At 40.4% G+C, this 24,227-nt stretch overlaps 2 protein-coding genes and 1 non-coding gene across 4 annotated transcripts; 1 reads left to right on the forward strand and 2 right to left on the reverse strand.

The window, feature by feature from the left end:
- On the forward strand, positions 1-24,227 carry LOC107048261 (14 kDa phosphohistidine phosphatase). The gene is made up of 4 exons (XM_015271346.2): positions 1-129; positions 929-1,093; positions 23,827-23,957; positions 24,050-24,227. Exons 1-4 carry the CDS (start codon positions 72-74, stop codon positions 24,140-24,142), a joined length of 447 nt encoding a protein of 148 aa, XP_015126832.1. The 5' UTR covers positions 1-71; the 3' UTR covers positions 24,143-24,227.
- On the reverse strand, positions 1,239-18,937 carry LOC107048260 (phosrestin-2). Of its 2 annotated transcripts, none has more exons than XM_015271345.1 (10): positions 18,380-18,937; positions 13,235-13,634; positions 12,574-12,732; positions 9,481-9,616; positions 9,252-9,404; positions 4,178-4,325; positions 3,486-3,629; positions 2,569-2,732; positions 2,192-2,476; positions 1,239-2,110 (listed from the first exon to the last, which is right to left on the reverse strand). In XM_015271345.1, exons 3-10 carry the CDS (start codon positions 12,696-12,698, stop codon positions 1,868-1,870), a joined length of 1,398 nt encoding a protein of 465 aa, XP_015126831.1. In that variant the 5' UTR covers positions 12,699-12,732; positions 13,235-13,634; positions 18,380-18,937; the 3' UTR covers positions 1,239-1,867. The 2 variants fall into 2 exon arrangements, with proteins under 2 accessions (XP_015126831.1, XP_015126830.1); XM_015271344.1 differs by having other exon boundaries at positions 3,486-3,641.
- Trnat-cgu lies at positions 12,451-12,523 on the reverse strand. The gene has a single exon. It is a non-coding gene; the product is annotated as a tRNA-Thr (tRNA).

Consider the following 24,227-nt stretch of genomic DNA (forward strand, 5'->3'; position numbering starts at 1 on the left):
AATACCCTCACATTTCCTACAGTTGTCCGGGGTGTGGCGCCATCTGGAGGATTGTGGGGAGACTGTGGAGAATGGCTCTACGCACTCTTGGAATCACAACATCAATCAACCGGCAGTTACTCCGGGCAGGTATTTTTAACCTATTATGCTGTTTTTTATCCTTGGAGTTCATTTTTTATCTTTTTAATCGCCTCTCGAGGACCTTTCCAGCATTATTTAACGCGAGAAAGCCAATGCTAATTTTTTATTCTCGGGGCAAGGCGTGATGGCAGTTGTGTAATGGATTATGACTATTTTTTGGATTTTTTAAATTTTAATTCAGTAGGGGAATTCGAAGGGGACAAAGGGTACAGGTGAACAGAAACAGTTGATCTGTCTTCCTCCCCAGTACAAACACCGATGTCAGATGGTAAAAAACGTCTGAATCTTCAAGTGCCTGAAAATCTGACTAATGTCTGAAAATTTCTCCCACCGTTTCTGTCTGAAAATGATTGCAGACATTTTTTTTGTCTGAAAAAATTCAGGTTTTATTTCAGATATTTTCTGTGTCTGAAATTCAGTTATTTATGAGCGATTCAAACATTTCACTACCAAGATATCTCACCTGATTCAGACGGCAAAGTCCATTCAAACGTTAATTTTTAAGATATTTCTCATGTCTGAAAAGTAGACTCATACAAGTCAATTTTGACTCCTGACCAGTTTTGAATGAATATCTCGGAATCTAAGGGAGATGGCGAAATTTTTGTTATAACCTTTTTTGTAGATCCGATCGAGAGCCACAACAAATGTAATCACGAAAATTTCGATATCTCCCTTAGATTCGGAGATATTCCTAAAAAACTCAACTGGGAGATGAGTCGATTTGAATCGTTTTACCACTTCGCTAATGAATTGATGATCCTGATGATCAATTGTTATGTTTCAGACAAATTTCGCAGTTTATCGAGAATGTCTCAACCCCTGGATCAAATACCCGACGTTGACATTGACCCGAATGGGGTATTCAAGTACATCTTGGTGCATGTTCACGATGATAATAATAAACAGAGTAAACCAATTGTCCGGGGCTACGCCAGATGCCAGTGGCACGGTATGTATATATCAGTCCCTCCTCTGCGCACCCAATTCTCGATATTTGTTATCAAGCCGAGGGGGGGGGGAGGGGAGGGGGAAATCAGTGAGAGGTTCATCAAACGTTGTTTCAGGGCATAATTGGCTCATTCGAATAGTTCAACTTCATTTTTCATTCTTCTTTAATTGATATTTACAATATTATATTCACATAGATGCATTATTTTGATTGGGGGAAGGTGGGGCAAAACAGGCACTATTTACTTTGCTTTCAGTGCTCGTAATTCAGAAATAAGTTGATCAATTGAGGTAAAGTTCAGTAAAACTCAGTTGATTCAATTTTTTTAGCTGAACGAATTATTGAGATTTAAAGAAAAGTCATGACTCCCCATTTTGCCCCACTCGTTCCCCAACCGTTCGTCAAATTTGTACAGAAATTGAACAATCACTTATCGTAGAATAACCAGCACTGGGAGAAGCTTTCGGCGAAAGAAAGTGTCACAATGAGATATTTAATTTTCCCGAATAAATGCAATTGACGCAAATGAGGAAATCCACATTTTCGTTTCTCTCAATTTAAGTCTCTGATATGGAAATAAAAGCCTTGAACTGATGGAAAGAGGAGTCTCCCTCCATCAGTTCAAATGCACTACGAGGCTCTACAAAAGCAGCAACAAGCCCTTTGCAAGCTGAAACCTGATTGGCAGCCCATGTTATCTGAATTCTTGAGACTTATTACTCGATCTCTACATCTCTCCTCATGCACTTGTTCACAGTGCGAGCCACCCTGGCCTCAGCTCTCTTCGGTATCGACGTTTTTTATGAGTTCCAAGTCGTGCGTTGAATCACGTTTTTTAATTTCCTCCACTTTGTGTTGTGTTTTGTCGTCTTTTTTCTCCTGCATCGGCGTTTGCACTGGAATTTCCCCCACAGCTGTGGCAAATCCCATTAAATCAGACTCAGGACTCTTGTGTATCAGTGTGAATGGTAATTTAACTGAGATTTTCTCGCACATAAGAGACGTGAGGAGTTTCACCTTAAATAATAATCAGAGGGAGTAGAGGGGGCGTTGGTTCATCTACTGCACAAGGTACATTTTTCACATTGCCAAGCATACCTGCACGTAATAGGATACGTTGATGGCGTAATAGGGGCTTCTGTCCTTTTCACTGACCTCCGAGGATATCACAGTGGATGCCAGAATGGGACCGGCTCTCGTATAATTCTCCTCCAGAGCAATCCAGTGTTTTGGAGAGCCTTCTGTTGGACGCAGACAGTACGTCTTAGTGAGAGTTGATCCTGACACGAGGGGACAATTGTCCTGGTCCAACTCGGAGGCCACGGTATTCTTGAAAATGCCATTGTTGAACATGCAAACCTCCACGTGCTGAAGCGCCATTACCTTCAATCATAACAGAATCGGTGATGTTTAGATTGTCTGAATTATAACGAGTCCTCGATACTGGGTAATAATGGAGGCGACCGTTTGTTTACCTCGATTCTTCTGACAGACCTGTGACTATCGTTAGCGATATAGACATGAACGGATATTGAATCCCCATGGGCATAAATGGCGCGATCCAATCGCGCCTCTAGTCTGATTGAACCTTCAGTCAACAGCAGACGCCTTTTCACAGCTGCGGTGGGAACTGCTGGCTCTGAAAATTGCAAAACTTTTTACTGTCGTTAATAAAATTCAGTCTTATCAGTATGGTTGGTTATATGGAGCATTATTCTAGAATATCTAATTTACTTTTTCCTTTGACTGTGTCTAAAATACTTGATTTATCAAAATTAGACTTGTGTTTTTCTTGTGTTCTTTAAGTCTGTCCTGAAAAAATGTAGATCTTATCATAATCATTGCACGGCATCTTATAAACAACATCAGACAGTGATGCCGCGAGACGAGATGAGACACTGCGTCTTCTCGTCTTGTCTCATCTCGTCTCGCCTTGTCTCGTCTCTATAATCCAATTTGCACGGAAAAAAATACACTGAGGGGGAGAGCGGGGGAGGCTCTCTCGACTCTCGTCTCGTCTCGTTTCTGTCATTGTCTCGAAGGACTCTTGTCACGTCTCGTTTGTCTCTTTATGTCTCTCGTCTCGATTGTCTCTTTATGTCTCTCGTCTCGATTGTCTCGTCATGTCTCGTCTCGTTTGTCTCGTCATGTCTCGTCTCTCGTCTCGTTTGTCTCGTCTCTCGTCTCATTTGTCTCGTCTCGTCTCGCCATGTCTCTCATGTCGTCTCGTTTCTCTCGCGTCTCACGGCATCACCAACACCACAAAAGAAAAACCCAAGTTTAATTTCGCTAAATCAAGAATAAAAAAATAAAATTCATCATTTTTCTTCAACATATCGTCATCATCTTTCTTCTCTCATATCACGACATGTTGAGACGAATGAGTTCTCACCCTCCAATGCACGTGATGAGAGAGTCGATTCCGCCATACGCGTCGTACTTTCGCAGAGCTTACTAATGGGTCGAGGGGTCGGAAGACCCCGCTGTATCACAGTTATACCCATTCGTACAGTGGAACTGTCGTCATGCCTCTGATCTGCACGTTCAGCTGAACAACAAAGTCTCATCATTACTTTTTCTTACGGCACTCGTTGTATTCCAGTTTCGCATTGCCACGGAATTTCCCTCAAGTGAGCGCACGAGATCGATAAAATCTTCCCTACGAAATATGAAGCTACTTTTTCGCTTGGGGAATGTCACTATATACATTCAAATCTCCTCTGCATCATGCATCATCCCCACCTGTGTCTATATTCCTCCAGCTTATCACGGTAAAGAGAATGTATATCAACGTTTATTTATTCAGAGCTCTTGAAATTGAGTCAGATGGAAATTTACGGACGAAATGTCTCGTAAATGATTCTGCATTCACCCGAAATCCATTTTCCCCTTGTTTACTCTGCTCTATTTTCCCATTTTTTTTGTTATCGCACCGAAATTGCTTTATGAATCGATCTCGTCCTGGCGGAAGTCAAAATGGGGAAAACCTTTTTGGTGATAATACAATGAAGGGGTCTAACGATATTAACGGCCAATGGAGTTATTTTATGGAGAATGGAATAAAGTAGTAGTTAATCAACTGACCAACCCAGGCTTTGAATTCGTAGCTCGTACCAAGTGGTGCCCCGTTGTATTTTTGAGGGGGACGTAGGCGAATGGATGGCGGTGCGACTGCTGGCACTTCCACTGAAAATGGATAGGCATTGGGCCCTCGACTCCTGATGAGCGCTTCCTGCAAAACATAACGACACAGCGAAGGGTGTAGATGAGTCGGTCTGTGCTTTTTTTTTCACTCTGAATGCTCCAGCTTTCATATAAAATTCCCTCTAGGTATTCTGTCGGGCTGTGTCCCTCAGTGTTTTGTTACCATTGTCACAAACTCAACAGCTATCTCTCAAAAGTTGCCCTGAGAGTCAACGTGGGCTTTCTCCTCAGGGACGGGGGTAGATAGCTATCGTGAGAGAGTGTTATTTTTGGGGAAAAAGGGGTGGTATCGCGACAGCTGAATTGGTCAACATTATTGGTGAGGGTTTAAGGGGTCTCGGGGTGTAAATATTTTTTATCGAAAACATTTCATCTCATTCTCGAGACTTTCACGTGAATGATATTCGTTTTATTCAGTGATGCCGCGAGACTGGACGAGACAAGAAGATGCTGTTTTTCGTCTTGTCTCGTTGCTTAGAAACCATTGTCTCGTCTCGTGACGAAATACGAGAGCAATTTGTTGTTGCGTCTCGTCGAGAATTGAGACATTCTCTCGTTCTCGACCAGCTTGTCTCGTCTTGTCTCGTTTCTGTCATTGTCTCGAATGACTCTTCTCGTCTCGTTTCGTTTCTGCCATTGTCTCAAATGACTCTTCTCGTCTCGTCTCGTAATGTTTCTTGTCTCGTTTGTCTCGTCTCGTTCGTCTCGCGTCTCGTGGCATCACTAATTGAGAGATTCTCTAGTCTCGTCTCGCTTTATCTGGTCTCTATAATCCAATTTGCACGGAAAAAAAATGAACAGAGAGGCAGAGAGAGGGAGACTCGACTCTCGTCTCGCCTCTCGTTTTTCTCGTTCTCGACCGGCTTTTCTCATCTCGTCTCGTTTCTGTCATTCTCGAACGACTCTCCTTATCTCGTCTCGTTTCTGTCATTGTCTCGAACGACTCGTCTCGTCATGTTTCTCGTCTCGTCTCGTAATGTCTCTTGTCTCGTTCGTCTCGCGGCATCACCAATTTTTTTTTTTTGTGAATGCGAACCCTTCGTTCCTCCAGCGAATCAAAAGCAAAAAAAATTCATTCGATATTGCATGCATTCATTCATTCATACAGCAAAATGTCACAGGAAATGATAAAGAGGAATTTTTTATTTGTCGTGACGTATCATTTCTTGGAAGGAGGAGTATCTAACACTGCGACAGCTTGATTGATCCACATTGGTATGGGTGAGGGTTCACAATGGTCCCAACCCCAGAACATTTTATCGATAAAATTACAATTCATCCCCCAAACGTGGGTGGGAGAGGGCATTTCACTCTGTTATTTCTTTTTAACGATGCTTTCAATTTTTCCTCCACTCGTTTTCAGGCGACTCTCCAGATTTCTTAATGCGATGACCCTTACTCGTCACGTAAACGTATTTATTCAGCACTCTACTTAGTGTGTGAACCCGGGGGAGAGAACAATTTTATTCGTTGTTTCACATTGTAAGGGCCCTCGTGAAGGTATCTTTTACCTTTGGGTGGATCAATACCTTGTCCTTTAAATTCTCACTGCGCATAGAACTTTATCCCGCGGCTATTGTTTGGAATCAAACTTTTGGATGAGTGAGCAAATTTTTTTTCCCCCTGGATGAGAAAAAATAAAGAGTGGTGGAGCGATTGGAGTGAAGGAGGGAGATGAAAATTGTGAGAATTAATACTTGGAATGTCTGGTGGAGTAATATTAAAAGCTCCACTCGTGGGTGTTGGAGAATCATCTCTCTGAGAGGAAATTGCACAATTATACAGTAACATTTGCCCATTCCCTTGCGTATCTACGTCTCGGTTCAATCAGGTCATTTGATCCTGCCACTCGACTCGCAAGTTAATCGAAAAGTTTGTCAGAGGGGACGAGAGAATACATCTCGATTTGATTACACCTCAGTATAACCAGTGGTTTTGTGGCGCTATTAATGAGATTACAAGACTCCAGGTGTTTTTTTTTTCTTATCCTCGTCTCTCAGCGAGTAGAGAATAATCCAGGAAGTGGAATTGTTTCATATTTCAAGTGGATAGTACCGTTGGGAATCTTTAGTAATAATTTTCAAGGTAAGGTGGCACAGTAGACCAGAGAATTTATCAAAACTTTGTGGTTGAAACGGGGGCCTGTGGACTCTCAAACTTCCGAATGCCGGGTATTTCGCGGTGCGCAAATTCCGGGAGTTTTGTTGTTTTGCATAGGGAACTGGCATGTTTTTTTTTTTCAATTTTTTCCTCAAATAGATGCTCCCAAGAACTCATATTTGATAAGGAAACACACGGAAAATAGTTGAATAATTATTTATTTGCTTTTAAAAATTGCATTTTTTAAAACATTCTAAAAAGGCCTGTGACGTCTATTCACCGGAGGCCGAAATTTTCGTGTGGCGTCGTCAAGCGGTTCAGTACAGCTGCTGAAATCTAGGAAAATACTCTGTACATGTACTAGGCTCGAAAGTGTCAGAAAAACCGGATCGAGTGATGAAAGCTCCTTATAAATATTGTTTTGTACCAGGATGTAAAAATACAACAGTGAAAATTATACAACCACGACTTTCGACACTTTGACACAGATTTAAACCCATAAAATCTATCAACATAGTCACGTCTACCGTTGGTAAATTCCCCGGGCACGCCTTTTGAAAATCATTTTTCAGCACAAACTTCATTTGTTAGTGCCAATATATTTTTTTTATCCACTTTTAATAATTGTTTCAAACATAACTCCCTCGATTTGTTTTGGTTGAACGTCTCGCACTTTGAGAGGCTAGAATAACTCAATAGCGCTGCTAGTAGTCGCAAGGGGAACTTGATTCCGGTGAGTTGACGTCACGACCCCAAAAAAAGTGTTCAAAATTGGTGCATTTTTAATCAGTTATTACAAAATATCCAGACCACCTTTCGGAAAACTTTTTACTCTGGAATGGTTCGTAGACTACGAAGACTATTCATTTAAAAATATTCGAAAAGTGGACTCTATGCGAGTTCCCTATTGCAGGGGCCAAAAGAGTTCAAGGACACTCGACGAAAGAGAGAGGAGAGCGTAGGACTCAGGGAGGGCTGGAAAAGGCTGTTTATGCGTTATATCGAAGGTGGATTACATTGTGTAAAACTCAAATGGGTACATAAAGTGGGGTAGCGTTTTAGAGATAGCTTCGTAAGCAGTAAATTCATGAGACGGCTTTAACCAGTCAACTGTCCTCGAGGCACAAATTTTTGCGGATCGACGTGATAAATTTTTAAAATAACATTTCCAACGTGAGCCTGACCCTGACTCGATGCCGTTATCCTTGACTGCTTTATCTATCCGATAACCCGATGGCTGTTTAATCGAGTTTTAATGCTCCTGATTTCGATACTAGGTGTATTTGCCTCTTATTCAACTTCTTTGAACTGGAAATTGGACACTTGTGGATCTCACTGTATGCAAGCGAGTAAAATTGGTAGTGCAGCAGTCGAGCCTGGGTCACGTTCGAGGCCAAGGTCAGGTCTCGATGCTCTGACGTCACCGGTCTTCATTTCTCGACGGGGGGAGGGTTGAGAAAAATAAATGTAAAAAAGGAACTTCGATAGCCAGGATTGTCGATGAATTGTTTGTGCATTAAATGCGCATCCATTGGTTCTGGGTTGACTTCAGTGTCAAGTTAATTGAAGAGTGGGCTTGAGTTTTTTTTTCAGTCTGAATTTCAGACGAACCGGCGCCTAAACATCTTAATTTGTCTTTGAAATTCAGATAAATTTTCATTTTATTCAGACGTTTTTTAGTGCCTGAAAAATGTCTACTAAAGGTGTGTGAAATTCAGACATTGTTGAGTAATATTGTTGGGTAATATTATCAGTCAACACAAGCAAAATCGTGATTGTGTTTTAGTTAAGGCGTTTCTCCTGAAAAGTCAAAATAATGAAAAAAAACTAGGAAAATTCACGAGAGAACATCCTGAGTGTGCTGCATCATTAAGAATTCTTGCACATTTTTTTCAGATCTCAGTCTCAAGAAAAAAAATAATGAAATTTGGATGTTTTTGTAAGCCCTCCAGTTATAACCTTCGAGGTTACCCCACTCTCAATTAGGGAAATTTCCATGGCACCCAAAAAAATAGTGAACTATTGAGGAAAAACTAGTGGCTGATAAATCAAATCTTTCTTGAGAACACGTATAAGTTTCAGATTTTGTTTCCGATTTCATAAGAAAGTTATTTGAACAAATGATTCGGAAAATTATGAGTTTCGGGGCAATTACGCCCTCACGCGCAGGCGCGTGATTCGAATGTCAGTGAGCATCATGGGAAAGCTATGGGTTGGACCATGGAACTGAGAGAGAGAAAACACTCGACAGGTTTACCAACTCGAGACGCATTTTAATATTATTTCAATAATAAGAATAACATCCAATAAAAATTATTTGACACCCGTAGGTGATGAGAAAAGAATCAATCAATCAGATAAATAAAATCAATATTCAAAAAATGTTCAAATGCCCACTTAAACAGTTACTTGAAAATTGGAAAATTTCGTGCTCAGCGATTGAATCAGGGCTCGAGAACAACGAGACTCCCCTTCCGTATCACCGCCCGGTGTCAACCGACCTACGAATATTGAAATCCATTTGTCGACGGAATGTAATAACTCATTTCATGAGTGACTATGGAAGGTGAATGGGTTGAAAGAGCCAAGACTATCAATACTATCTCTGTTTACCACTGGAGTATTCAACCACAGACGTTTTATCAACGCCGGATGAGCACTGAGTGCTGTCGAACGATTGACAATCCGATTAAGAGGAATGTGAGTGTCAGAGGGACATATAACCTGCAGTTACTGCAGTTAATAACAGTTTCGTCAGCATTAACAGGCTCTGCAACTACAGCTACACCGCTAATTGCTCATGCAATATCCTGAGTGCAACGTTAATTTCAAGTATTTGCGATTATTAGAGTACCTGGACTGGTGTCATAGCTTCAGGCTGATCGTCATGGGAATACGGTGGATACAGTTGAGTGAAGCAAAACGGTATTTCGTTGCAAAATTTAACCCCCATTACCTCCTCCTCCTCCCGGCTCAGGCGAGCAGTCAAAGTTATTTGTGCGTACACCTGTAAAGAGGAATATCCAATGTTTAATCAATTTTCCCATGTCCGGCAATTGGAGAATGGGGAAAATACAACTTGCCCTCTTGTCGCGAACATAATCAGGCTCGACGACTATCACACCCAGCAGTTTATCGATTTTACCTCCAGTAACGACTAAATCCCGATTGATGATGTAGAGACGGAGCTTGTTGTTTGGAAGATATCTCTTGAAGACTCTGGACAAATGACGAGATGAGAAATAAAACAAGCAGCGTGACAGAAACCATTTGACAGATTACATATTACTGCTACGTATTTTTTTTTCTCTCCTATTTTCATTTCTACCAATTTCACTGGTCGTAGGCTTTCGAATGGATCTCAATCTATCTTTTTAAAAAATTAACATAAGGATTACCATCAATTCCCTCAATTTTCCTGGACACTTCTTGACTTTCCGAGAAATTTCTATCACTTTCGTGAGTGACAATCGAGGGGCTATTCACAATGTAATCGATTACCCAGGATTACAGGACTGATTACACTGATTACCATTGCCTAGGTGATAACCGTGATTACCAAGAGCACAGAATGTGATTACATGATTACAAATGATTTCGTCGATTACATTATGTGATTACCAAACATCTGTAATCATTGAAATCACAAAAAATGGCCTCTTATTAAATATGAATTGATGGAATAATTAATTATTAGAATCTGCAGAGAAATGAGGAAGGAGGGGCGGGGATTAGAACAGAGGAATGCAGTCTCCATCACTCCATCTAAAAATTTGGGCATTTATCAGTGCTATCATCTAAATAAATTTACTGAATGTCTACCATTGATGGAGAATGAAACTTACCAGCAGATAATTCAGAGATAATTCAGTCGTTGGTTCTCCAGAATAAGAAGAAATTTTAACTCTGTTGAATCAATTTTCTACGGACAAATGCTCCGTGCAAAACGCATTGGCTATGCAAGCTTCTGAACCATAAACATCTGGGATTCCCAGAAAAATTGATCCAGGGATCTCTGAGACTTACCGTTGGTAGAAATGACGCGCTCGAAAATTCAAAAACAAAAATTCACGGTCTCACTAGGAGCAACTACGAAAGATTACACTGATTACAAGTGATTACAGTGATTACAAATGATTACCACTTGATTACCAAAACTTGATTACAAATATGGTAATCATGGGATTACAATGATTACATTGATTTCGAGTGCCGCCACGATTACGTCTGTGAACAGGCCCTCGGCATTTCCACCGAAAATTAGGAAATGGAAAAAAATCATGATTACAAAGCTTCCATTCGGAGGCCAAAGGTCAAATGGCTGGGTGACCACTCGACGCTCTACCCTGGGAGCTCCATTACTTCGAGATATATCCCCTTCAGCCTACAGTGTATACCGTACACTCGAAACAATGCAATATTTATTCACTGGGAAATGTGAATCCAATAAATGTCTCAAGGTTGTTTCAGAGTGTCCCCTATCCATGTTGAATACAATAAGAACTGGGTCTGGAAATATTTCCCCCGAGAATTCGAATTCAATGCATTCGTCGTTATTTCTATCGCCGAGGGAAGTAATTGCTTATGTTGGAAGTACAAATATTGAATGGCCGAGTGATTTCAGAGGCTCGTCCCATGGGCGCTCGGGGAACTCATCTCGTCTAAGTTGTCGGTGGGCGAGACAATTATTTCATGCTGATTTGTATCGCTCACGTAGCCGTATGAGAACCCCAATCCTGCGTTTAACTCAGGGACAACTTTGCCTCCGAACGCTTGTACTTTGGCCTCCCCGCCCTCCGTTCTCCTGCTATTGAGGCCTTGGCTTGTATTAATTAATTAAGTCAGGTTGATAAACCGACGGAGCTTGCATGCTATATTCGGGCGTGGATCCATGGAATTCGTCGGGGGGTTGAAAGCCACTTCGGTGATATTGAATATATAGACGGAGACATTGGCCCCAAACCCGTATCAGTAGCGAAGTGGCAAAGCGGGTCAAGTCAATTTTTTTCGAAAATAAGGTTTTCAGTAAAATCGACTCTTAAGGGTGTGATGCATCTGCTGCATCAACGATTTTAGCCTCAAAATATATTATTCAGGCTTGTGTTTATTTTGACCGTTACACAGTAATAGAATATCAACCTTTTTTTAATTAAATCCGACTCCCACTTTTTATTGAATTTTCCTTCGCTCGCGGATTACCTTTCGAACCGTAACTTTTACGTTTTCTTTTCTGGTAATTTCTATTGAATTTCTCTCTCCGTGTGTTGGGGAGAGGTTATTAATTCTGAAATTCTGGGGAAAAAAACCCGGCTCGTTTACGAGACTAATCGATCAGCGGGATTAAGTAAACTGATACCCAGAGGCTTTCATGCAGCCGATGGCTCTCGGTGAATATTGTTCAGGATTCAGCGTATCCATCATCCCTGTTTACGCTGGTCTTCAGCACGCATGTTTCATAATTCCCAACGAGTTTCAATGAGTCCACCCTAAATCGCGCGTTTGTTGGTCCAATGGACGTTTTGAATCTCTAGTTTCACGTGCGCTCGGGGAAAAAATCCATCTCTGGGAACGCGCGAATGGACACCGCAATTTTGTTTTTTTTTCTCCGATGGATAGGGCAAAGATCCAAATCAATCGATTCACATTCTAAGAGGATTAGAATTCGAAGAGAATTAGAATTTAGAGAGAAAAAATTTCCGCTTTACCCAGCCGGGAATCGAATCCGGGTCTCCCAGATACGCGCCGGGCACTCTTACCGACTAAGCTACCGGGAACCACAGAAATTCACTCTCAAATTCACCTCAAACACCGTCTAACCTCCTTTAGGCATTAAAGAATTCGAAGAGAATTAGAATTTAGAGAGAAAAAATTTCCGCTTCACCCAGCCGGGAATCGAACCCGGGTCTCCCAGATACGCGCCGGGCACTCTTACCGACTAAGCTACCGGGAACCACAGAAATTCACTCTCAAATTCACCTCAAACACCGCCTAACCTCCTTTAGGCATTAAAGAATTCGAAGAGAATTAGAATTTAGAGAGAAAAAATTTCCGCTTTACCCAGCCGGGAATCGAACCCGGGTCTCCCAGATACGCGCCGGGCACTCTTACCGACTAAGCTACCGGGAACAAGGATTGATCAAGGATTGATCAATCTAGATCAATAAAGATTGGGTTACCTGTCTGTGTGCGTGGTCGGCTGCGATTGGGCCATCTGCTCTCGGCATGCAGCGTCCCGATCGTCACGTGTGCTGTCCTCCTTGATGCACGTTATATCAGCATCTCCTTTATCATGGGTCCCCATTGTGACGAGTGCTTTCAGATTGGCGATCACCACACTGAGAGAAAAACAAACACGTTGTCAAACGAGTTTTGTCTGAGCCAACAAAATCGCTAGTTGAAAATTGCCAAAAAAGAATTTGTTGGGTTCGAATTTGAAAGTCTCAAACATGAATAATTGTTCTGCTTTCGACAGCAACGAAATATTTGGCTCAAGAGGCGGATAATTCACACCAGACGGTGCCTTTTCAGGATTAAAATATCTCATATCGAGGACAATTTATCAACAAATATTTTATCCCTAAATTACTAAATTAGTATGGGAGTATCGAATAACGAAGTAGTGCTAGAAATGGCATTTCTTGCGTGTGCAGAGAATGCAATTTTTTTTGAACTACTAAATCTATTTTTCCGACAAAAATTTTTCATTCCAGCGCACTCTCTTCATGTTTGGCACAAAAAAATCCTTTTTTGATAATTTTCAAAAAAAAATTCGATTTTCTTGGCACAAGTAAAACTTGTTTGAGAACTTTGTCGTTTTTCTCTCAGTGCAGTGCTCACGTTTTTTTCTTTATTTCTGTCCTTTATGGCTTTCGTGAATTTCTGCTCGGATTTACTGATATTCCGGCATCCTGCTGGGCTTTTGAATATTATTGTTGTCGCGTTGTGCAGGCCATCCGAGCTTATCCATTGTCACTCGTCAAACTCTTTCATTCCGATTGAATTTCTCGAGCATTCCAGACTTGACGCACGGATGAATTCTATGTGAGCCTTTTATTCCGGCCGAATGTGATTGATTTCTCAGGCAGACAACGGTGAACAGGATGAATGGCAAAGGAGTTCTGTCGTAACCCCGGATACTTCGAAAGTTCGGCCCTGAGATTTTTCTCCCTCGGAGGAATTAAATTGAAAGCCCTCTGGCAAATTGCAACAGCGCGAGAGTATCAAGAGTCTCGAACGACTGAAAAAGAACATGCTTGGTTCAAAACACGTGCGTCGTTTGGACTCTCAGCTTGCGAGGGGTGAATTTCAATCCTGACGATTCGGTAATTCGAGCATTTGGCATGATTCACTTGCCCAGAACGCGTTTGAGGGTTTCTCGGACGAGTTTCATATTTCATTTCACGAATTATTTGGTGAATTTCAACAACTAGTTGGTGAATGCTAACAAGTAATCCTATTTACTAAAGATGAAAGAAACGAAATTTTGTATCGAAATATCTCGAAACTGCCTGACCGCTGATCCTCGATTCTGATTGGTCAGTGAGTCACGTGAAGTTGTCGCTGAAGAAAATCCCCGGTATTTTCAAATTATTCAAATGCCAAAAATTTTTTCTGCGTCATATTTATCATTTTTTCATGTGTGAAGTTTATCTTTATATCAAAACGTATCTAAATTGCCTAATTGTTGATCGTGAGAAGAAAAAACAGTATTTCTAAATTTTTTTTACTCACAAATTACTCTTCACTTCCCAAATTTTAATTTTTCCATATTTATCATACGCAAAAATGATCAGTTCTTGCTTCTCAGATTTTCATACATACATTCTAAACTCTAAAAAATTCATGAAAATTCGGTTTCCCAAATAATTCGAGAAAAATCTTTGAAGATCTACGATTATCTGGAAAATTGTGAAATTTTCCGAAGAATTCAAGAAATGTTTTTAGTTTTCTAGGAAATCAATTCATAACCCTCCCCTCATTTTTCAACAATTACAGATTTTAATCAGATTATTTTAAAAAATAAAAAAAAAAAAAGAATTAATCGAAGATTAAAAATTATTCATTAATGTTCCACTCTTCATTCTCTCAATTCTCTTCAAGTCATTATCAATATTTATAACACATCTATGAGTATATGAAGTTTAATAAATTCGACTTCTTCATTTTCACAACGAGTAGATAAGCGCGCGCACAGTTCTAGTCCATTAAAATTCAGAGAAGATTTTTCAATTTCATTCAATCAATTTTGTCTCCCCTGGAAGATATTTTTGTAATAATCGACAATTCCTTCAAATAAATCGACGAACATTTATTGAAAATTTAACAAACGGTTGTCGAATGAAATTTGAAATTTTTTTTCTGAATTTTAATTAAATTGTTAAATGTCACCAACTAGTTGGTGAAATTCACTGAATAATTTTTTCCGTGTTGTGATCAAATCGCGAGTTTGGGCTTTTACAGGGGTGCCTTGAAATTACAATAAAAGGGAGCCAACATTCGAGGAAATACTCTATTTAAGTGAATGAGAAAATGCGGCAAATGGAGAGGAAGATCAGATCAAGATAATCAGATTTATGTTCTTGAAAAGAGGTAGTGGAAAGGCGTGGTGGGACTCATTCGGCGATTGACGTCTGCGTTTTTTTTCCCACAGCGTGGGGTTTTAACACGTGAAAAAATAATTCCGTTGAGATAGCGCGGCGCGCGTTAACCCAGCAAATTTCGTAGGTTAATATACGGACAGCCAAGGTGTGGGTTACCGCAGCGGATGTCTTCCGCTCGGGTCTGATTTGTTAGAATAGCAGGAAGGTTATGCTAGGGCAACTATCTTGCCGATTTGCTACTTTAACAATTGATTTGCTCATTTAAGGAACATGTTTAGTTAGATTAACAAATTAATTGCCATGTTAATTATCAGTATAATCCGAAAAAAGTGATTGCTATTTTTTTTCTTCATTTTCATGGTCAATTATCCCTGTAGAAGCAACTCAGAATGCATTCATCACCGAAAAATCCAATTTCATTAACACAAATGATGTCCATTTGCCGAGACCGGGGATCGAACTCAGGACCTTACGATTACTAACCCTAACGCGTTAACCACTGGGCTATCGCGCAATACTTACTCGTCGTAAATATCATATCAAGGATGTTCTTCCATTTCGTGAAACAATTTTTTTCAGATTTAGAGAAAATTGTATTATTCCTTTACTTTTTTTTATGGAAGAACATATTTAATATAATTAGTATAATAATTCAATGGAAAAACATGACAGTTGTTTTGACAAAATGAAATGCCCAACTTTTATGAGTATCTCTTTACCGATTATTTGACTTGAAATTATTATTTCAAGTATATTTTAGGTCTTCCTTGAAATATTACAAGAGCGAAGCACAATTGTTAACGGAACACGGGATATAATAAGACCCTGTAAATGAAAATGAGATAGTTATTGAAGGGTCAATAATAGGGTTCAACAATAATTTGATAATAAACAAACTCATCTTCGAGAGGTCATGCGGCGAAATTTTCCGTTTCAACTTATTAGAAGATGGGACGCTTCATTCTTGAATTTATGAGTAAATGTTTAGATTCAAACACCAAATGTTTGGTTGTAACAGCAAATCAAAGATCAACCAATCCAGGAATATTGCACCAACGAAACGACTTTGGTGGTTTTAACGTAAGATTCACAGGGTTAGCAAATCAATTTCAACCTTTCAATGGGAGTTGGCCCGACAAATGGTCAGTGGCTCGCGTAGCGGAGGCTCAGGTACCAGTTACAAATTTTCAGTTACCTTAGCAAATCAGATTCCAGCAACGAGTATTTGCTAGGCCAACGAAATTATTTTTCCGCGTGCAAGAAACGACCCTGAAACGAATTTTACTCATGTCACAGTCTATTCGGGATGTATTAACCCAGAGCTTGCGTAGGCATAGCTTTTGATCTTATGCTTCGCAAGCTTCAAGAGCGAATTCGCTGACAGAGGAAGCCTATCCAAATAAACTAATCTCGGGATAATGTATAAGTTTCTGTACACGATACACAGGCTATTAGAAATGACCTGGTAGTTGAATTTGACGATAAGAAAGCGGGAAAGGAGAGCACATCTCAAAGGACAAGCCAACTTGGTGCTTTTCCGTATTCTGCATTTTTCATCCCGTTTGATACCTCACGAGGGTAAATAATCAAACTTGATATTACGTTTACACAGGGATATATTAGTAGAGCCACTGTCAGAGACAAAATCCCAGTAAAATGCACATTCCGAATGTCCCTGGAGATGACATACTGGTGCTATAGTTCTGAAATGCCCTGGCCTTTTGAATATTTTATCGCAATTTAGTGACTTTGTGTTACTTGGCTTTCGAAAAGGTCAGGAGCAATTCGCACGGTTAAATTGAACTGTCAATTAGCCTTTACCGGTTCGTGCATTATCACATTTGAATTTTTTAAGAGACGACAGACGGCAAATGATGAGTGCAGGGACAATGGTTTCAGTGATGTTTTACGAGGCTAATGGGATGTTCAATTTCAAGTTTGCGGAGGAACAATAGACTTTGGTGATGAGTGGATATGGGGTGGGTGTCACGGTTTGATTGATGGGATTAGTCGTCTGAAATTAGGGGATTAATTAGTGGATTAAGGAATCCAACAGCAGCGTGTTTTTTACGGAGGGCACTCGGGCTTCTCGTGTAGCAGAGAAATGTGACCTTAGAGTGTCCACCCACTGGAATATTGTGTCAACACTTTTGCAGGTGAAACACTCGTGCAAAGTATCCTAGCAACTTTATTCATTTTTCATGGCCCATCGTCCTCTCTTCCGGCGACTCCTGTCGTTTGGCTTTAGCTACGTAACACTTGTCTTCACCTTCAAGAATTCTCTCCCTCGAGTTACGGTTCACACTTGGTACGGATGATTCTGGTCTACAGGATGATATTCTCCCTCCTACCATTCATGCTCGAAGGACAATTTTCATTGTAAGACGTAATCTTTAAACTTTCCTCGGTCGTTATGGGGGGATTATCCACCTGGGATACGGGGGCGGATAGGGGGTTGAGATAGTCTTATTACGTGAAATATCGAGGAGGTCGGAATAATATGGCATCCAAATCCCGGGTGCGGTGATTCATTAGCGAAATTGCGCATTTTGTTATTGAAGATTTTTTCTCACTCGTGAAAATGGAGAAATCGAATTTATTGAACTTCATGTACTCATTGATGTTTTATAAATATTGATAGGAACTTGAGGAGAATTAAGAGAATGAAGAGTGAAATATCAATGAATAATTTATAATCTTCGATTAATTTTTTTTTTTTTGCTTTTTAAAATAATCTGATTAAAATCTGTAATTGTTGAAAAATGAGGGGAAGGTTGTGAATTGATTTGCTGGAATTCTTCGGACAATTTCAGTTTTCCAGATAACTGTAGATCTTCAAAGATTATTCTCGAATTATTTGGGAAACCGAAGAATTTTCATGAATTTTGGAGAGTTTAGAATTTATGTATGAAAATCTGAGAAGCAAAAATTGATCATTTTTGCGTATGATAAATATAAAAAAAATACAAATTTTGGAAGTGAAGAATAATTTGAGTTAAAAAAATTTAGAAATACTGTTTTTTTTCAAATGATCGACAATTAGGCAATTTAGATATATTTTGATCTAAAGATAAACTTCACACATGAAAAAATGATAAATATGGCGCAGAAAATTTTTTGGCATTTGAAGAATTTGAAAATACCGGGGATTTTTTTCAGCGACTACTTCACGTGACTCATTGACCAATCGGAATTGAGGATTAGCGGTCAGGCAGTTTCGAGATATTTCGATATAAAACAACTTCACGTTCCTTTCATCTTCAGTAAATAGAAAGAAATTAAACAATTAAAAAGCCATTTGAATTTGATATTTCCGTTTCACCACTCAACTATTAAATTACTATAAAACAAATACCATTCCACAAACTACATTATTACTTACTCCAACCCCACGATTTAGTTCCGGAATCGGTGGAATCAAATCAATTGAATAACACACGTGGAGTTCGATAAATTCTCCGCCGTCGGTTGTCCCGAAAACAAGAAAATGGAATCATAGTTTATGTTTGTTATTGGATCATTGTTTTTCCTTCGCTCGCCGAGATATATTTTCCAGGCACCAAACGCTCTACTCAGAGACGGAACGGCGAGGGAATTGGCGCGCTGGCATAACAAAAATAAACCCGCCGCCAGTTATTTGAACATTTCAGGAATTTATGGGCTGTTATGTAATGTCAACATTACACCGGGGAAATGTTGTTCTCTTGTCAATCAAATTGGACAATTCAATTTCCCCATTTTCTCTTCCTCGTCATTATTATTCGAATTATTCGTAGAATATTTTCGTTGGGCAGATGTCGGTGAGTAATCGATGTTGTCTGGCGAGGTTTATTTTCTCTTGCGGATATTTTATTCAACAATGTTTGTAACTTTATTTGCGACGGGCGCTGAGCGCCAAGGGAAACGGGTCAACGTGAGGCCAGGCCGATCCGATACTCGAGACGGTCTGCCGACTACTGGTGAGAGGAAAGCTCACGCAGGCGTTCGTACGTGTCTCGCGCGTGCCCACACTACGAACATGTCATATTTTCCCCGAATTTTTTTCCCCCTCTTGTTTTTGCCCGTAAACCTCTGGTTTATCTTATCCAGTTGATCAGGCTCCCCTTTATCTTTTCATTATGATCTTACCTATGGACAATGCAGAAGGAAATATAGGGGAGACCGCGGTAGCTAAGACAAAGAGGCGGGTGGCAGAGCTTCTATCATACTTATATTGCTCTTTACCAATCACTAGTCACATTCTAAAATTATCAGGTCGTGGCTCCAATGTATTACAGTTGGGGGCGCAGTGGGGTAGTGTCCAAAAACTTTAAAATAATTATAAATGTTGTTTTTTTGTTTTTCACCCTCGAATCTCCATAAAACGACAGAAAAACTCGGAAATCGGTGGGGAAGGTCCCGATGAATCGATTTTTTAATTTGGCGCACGATGGGGTACGCATAACAGAACTCAACTCTCGTCATTGGAAATGAAAGAAAAAGTTGGTTGACATAATGTCGATGGTGTTTCTGTCACTGGCCGGGGCTGCGAGAGGTTTAAACAAATACCCCTGCACTCTGTGTGAGTCAGGGAGAGTGCAGGATAAACAGCAAAATGAGGGGCGATAGAGAGGGTGCGAAGAGACAGTTAATATCTCCATATATTTTTCTTCTAAAATTGGAGTGACACGATACGGTTGGAGTTCGAGGCCACTGCGAGGGTCACATTTATATTGAAAGTGGCTCGATAATCAATCACACTGGAATTTTTATTCTCCCGCGTTCGTACAACTGTTATAGAGATGAGAAAATACGCATTTACATTTTGCGCTGAGAACCAAGAACTTTCATTGGGGGTAATAATGATCGAATGTGATAGTAAAATATGACTGGAATTTTTTATCCAGCGGATATTCCCTCATGTATTTGGGGGGTGGGGGGCTCCTTACTTTTGGTCGTAATTTGATATGAGAAAGTTTTACTCCTCCGACGGGGTCGAAACGTCAACTTTACGAAAGCCGATGAATCATCAGATGAAAGTTTCTATGAAAAATCAATTTCGTTTTTGTAGTGGCTTACTTATCTCATCGAGGATCAATCGTTCGTGGAGTATGAATCGACGGTGGATTATCGCGAGAATTTATTTTGAAAATATTCGGAGTATACTCACCTACGTATTATTTCTTTTCAACTAGAAATAACTCATAACGGTTCAGTGCATCGCGTCCCTGGTAAATATTTACGTTCCAAAAATTCCACTTTTCCCCACGACTTCATATCCCGATCCGATGCAAGCCGATTATAAGAGCATAAACAATTGGAAATACCCGACATTCGCGTTGGATTATTTTGGGAGGATAATAAAACTATAGAGAGGGAATGAAAACACATGGGAAAACATTGGGGTTGGGATTGCAGAGATGGGTTGTTTCATTATTATTAATATATCGATTGATCTCATTTTTCCATCGAAATCAATCAACTATCCACGCGAAATGGTTACGTGCACATGAGAAGTTAAACGCTCCAGATTGACGAAGGGAACAATACCGGAAGTTTCGGTTATACTATTCCAATTAGTCAATTAGCCCAGGAGCCGTTAGTAATGAGTTCAGAGAGTTACTGTCGCAGTTAGCGAGGAGAGGTTGGACGTCTCAGCACCATCTCCCGCTTATATACTTTCTTTCTCTGTCGTATCCAGAATTTAATGAGAAAAAAAATCAATCAGGAGGGATTTACTTGGTTGAGCTCTCGGCTTTCAGCATCTACAGGTTCCCTCCAACTCATAATAGTTGAGAAGAGAATGAATACTGTGATAGGAGTTGATGTATCATTTTACGGGCAAATCCACCCGTCAATTCATCTTTCATTTGTCCTCCATTCATCATCAACAGATCAAGGTTAAAAATATACTAATTAAAATAGCTATCTGGTCTGTCTCATCACAAACTAGAGAAACATCTCTCTTCATTCAGATTACGCTGATCCTCTGAATCCATTTTCAAAAAAAAATTTCATTTTTCCCGATTTTTTTTCTCAATTAAAAGAATATTTTTCACCAGGACACTGGGATTATATTGTATCTCAACATTGAGTAAGCACCGCCCCCTTGTTATTATCATTTTCTGCTACCCGAGTACAGAGTAGAGTTAATCGTAAGAAGATTGGACAGGATTTTCCATTTACCCTCATGCGCCATTAATTTTTTGCTCCCTTCTTGTTAGAGATGCGAGCAAATTTTATGACAGATGACGGTCATGATGACGTCAGATGACGGCCACATGACGTCGGATGACGGCCACATGACGTCAGATGACGGTCACATGATGTCGGATGACGGCCACATGCCGTCAGATGACGGCCACATGACGTCAGATGACGGCCACATGACGTCAGATGACGGCCACATGATGTCGGATGACGGCCACATGACGTCAGATGACGGCCACATGATGTCGGATGACGGCTACATGCCGTCAGATGACGGCCACATGACGTCAGATGATGGTCATGATGACGTCAGATGACGGCCACATGACGTCAGATGACAGCCACATGATGTCGGATGATGGCCACATGACGTCAGATGACGGTGATGACGTCAGAGGATGGCCACATGACGTCAGATGACGGGCACATGACGTCAGATGACGGTCCTCTATGGCCGTCAATGACAAAATTTTATTTGGCCGTTTTATTGACAAGAGAAGACATGACTGTCAATGACAGTCACATGACGGTAATATTTTCGTGACCTGACGGTATTTCATTCGTGACGTCACCTTGCGTCTCCACTTCCTGTTAATTTTTTTCTGCATCCTCCTACCTTCCGTATTTTGAGAAAATTTTTCCAATAAATTCATAACGTCAGTAACAGAATTTTCGCCCATAATGTACGCGCGGATTTAACGGGAGAGAATGGGGTGGGTGAAGATTGTCTGGACGAGGGCAGTAATTTCCCATCGTAGGGTATATCCCTCGAGTCAGCTCGAGTCCATGGCCTTTATGCTCACCTCGTTACCAACTAAAAGGGACCTGCTATCCTCCAGCGGTGGGAGCGGCTCCACCATGAAAATTATTCGCGTTGATTCAGGTTACGCGTTTACTATGTACAACATTTCCTCATTTTCCCACGGTTTAAAATTATGCCCAGTGGAGTCTGAATGGCATATGAGCGTGGAGGTTTAATTTTTTTTAACCAGATATGGAGTCAATTGAAGCCAGTGATGCCATGAGACGAGATGAGACAAGAAACCGCATCGTCTCGTCTCGTTTGTCTCGTCTTGTCTCGTTTCTGTCATTGTCTCGAATGACTCTTCTCGTCGAGAAGATGCAGTTTCTCGTCTCGTATCAAAATACGAGAGCAATTTCTTCTCTCGTCTCGTCGAGAATTGAGAGATTCTCTCGTCTTGTCTCGTCTTGTCTTGTTTTATCTCTTCTCTATAATCCAATTTGCACGGAAAAAAATACACAGAGGGACAGAGAGAGGGAGGCTCTCTCGACTCTCGTCTCGCCTCGTTTCTGTCATTGTCTCGAATGACTCTTCTCGTCTCGTTTCGTCATGTCTCCTGTCTCGTTTGTCTCGCCTCGTCTCGTTTCTGCCATTGTCTCGAATGACTCTTCTCGTCTCGTCTCTTTCTGTCATTGTCTCGAATGAATCGTCTCGTCTCGTCATGTCTACCGTCTCGTTTGTCTCGCCTCGTCTCATTTCTGTCATTGTCTCGAATGACTCTTCTCGTCTAGTCATATCTCTCGTCTCGTTTGTCTCGCCTCGTCTCATTTCTGTCATTGTCTCGAATGACTCTTCTCGTCTAGTCATGTCTCTCGTCTCGTTTGTCTCGTCTCGTTTCTCTCGCATCTCCCGGCATCACTACTTGAAGCTGATAAAAATTTTTCGAATCAAGGAAATTATTGATCTGATCTGAATAAACTGTTTCCTGCGCTGTGATGAGAGAAAAACATTAAAGGGGGCAATGTTTAGCACTTACCTTACTTGCTAGTGCTTTTACTACCCACTGTGTACAGTTCAATCGATTTCTGGTAATTTCTGATGGTCTTTGCTTCCGGCTATTTACTCCGTCTCTTCCATTTTCATCAAGGCGATGAAAGCGTCTTTCATCGAACAAAAACCACGACAATGTTGATACAATGGTAAATAGTGTGTATAATGCAGTTGATGGGGCCACATTGAGTCATCTGATTAATATTAATGAAGGTATTCGAGGAATTTATGTTTACAAACCAATGAATTTGGTAATTAAATTCTAATCAATAACAAGTGACTCGGTTCTCCCGCTGGAGTTCACGCTAACATTGACCGAATGGAAATTACTGTGGAAAATTGAATAGAGCTCCCAGTCAAATCCACCGATGTGCACCTGGAATTTTCAGAGTATAAATTGAGAGATAATGGAAAATGTTTGAGGATTCCGGGAAAAATGATTATTCACGTATTGAACCAAAGTTCATAATCAGATTGTCTGTAAGCCGATTCAAATTGTATTTCTCCTCTCTGATGGCTGTTATATCACAGACCCATGCACAATCATTAGTAAAATTTAATTTTCATTTTCTTCTCCCGGTAAATGGAGTTGTTGCGGTTAAACTCGTAAATATCTGAACAGGGGAAAATACTAATTATCCACTTAGTTCTCTAATTAAACTATTTTGAACAGTGTGCACCAGGAGGAACGTTACTTCTCATTCTCCAGGATAACTTGATTCCACTTTGTGAAATAATACAACTGGGTGAACTCGGCTTGTTTACTAACTGCGCGCTATCCCTCCGTTATAATTTTCGCACTGATGAATTTGGAATTAATAGTTGGTAGGTATTTTCCACTGTTTCAGCTGACATTTACGATGAAATTGGAAATGAATTGAAGAAGTACGGCGCCGGATTAGATACCGAGTGTGTCGGCGGTGGGAGAATAGATCACAGCGCAGAAGGAAAAACTATTAAAGTTTATGGGTACTCGCAGGTAGTGAAAAATCATGAGAATATTCGCTCTCTGCCGTTGAAAATTAACTCCTCATGGGTTTCAATTTAATCATTGGGTATTGGATGTTGCAGGGATTTGGGAAGGCCGATCATGAAGTTTCTGTGGGATTACTGAAGAAGAAGTACCCTGATTATGGAATTACATGCTCCGACGAAGGATATTAGAATCAATATCGTAAAATGGGAAACTGTAATTACTGTGATTGTCTCTTTATCGTGAATTCATAATAAAACCGGATAATTTTTACAA

This window comes from Diachasma alloeum, unplaced genomic scaffold, assembly GCF_001412515.2.
Source record: "Diachasma alloeum isolate Michigan unplaced genomic scaffold, Dall2.0 Dall_scaffold_00186, whole genome shotgun sequence".
In the NCBI taxonomy this organism is placed as follows: domain Eukaryota; kingdom Metazoa; phylum Arthropoda; class Insecta; order Hymenoptera; family Braconidae; genus Diachasma; species Diachasma alloeum.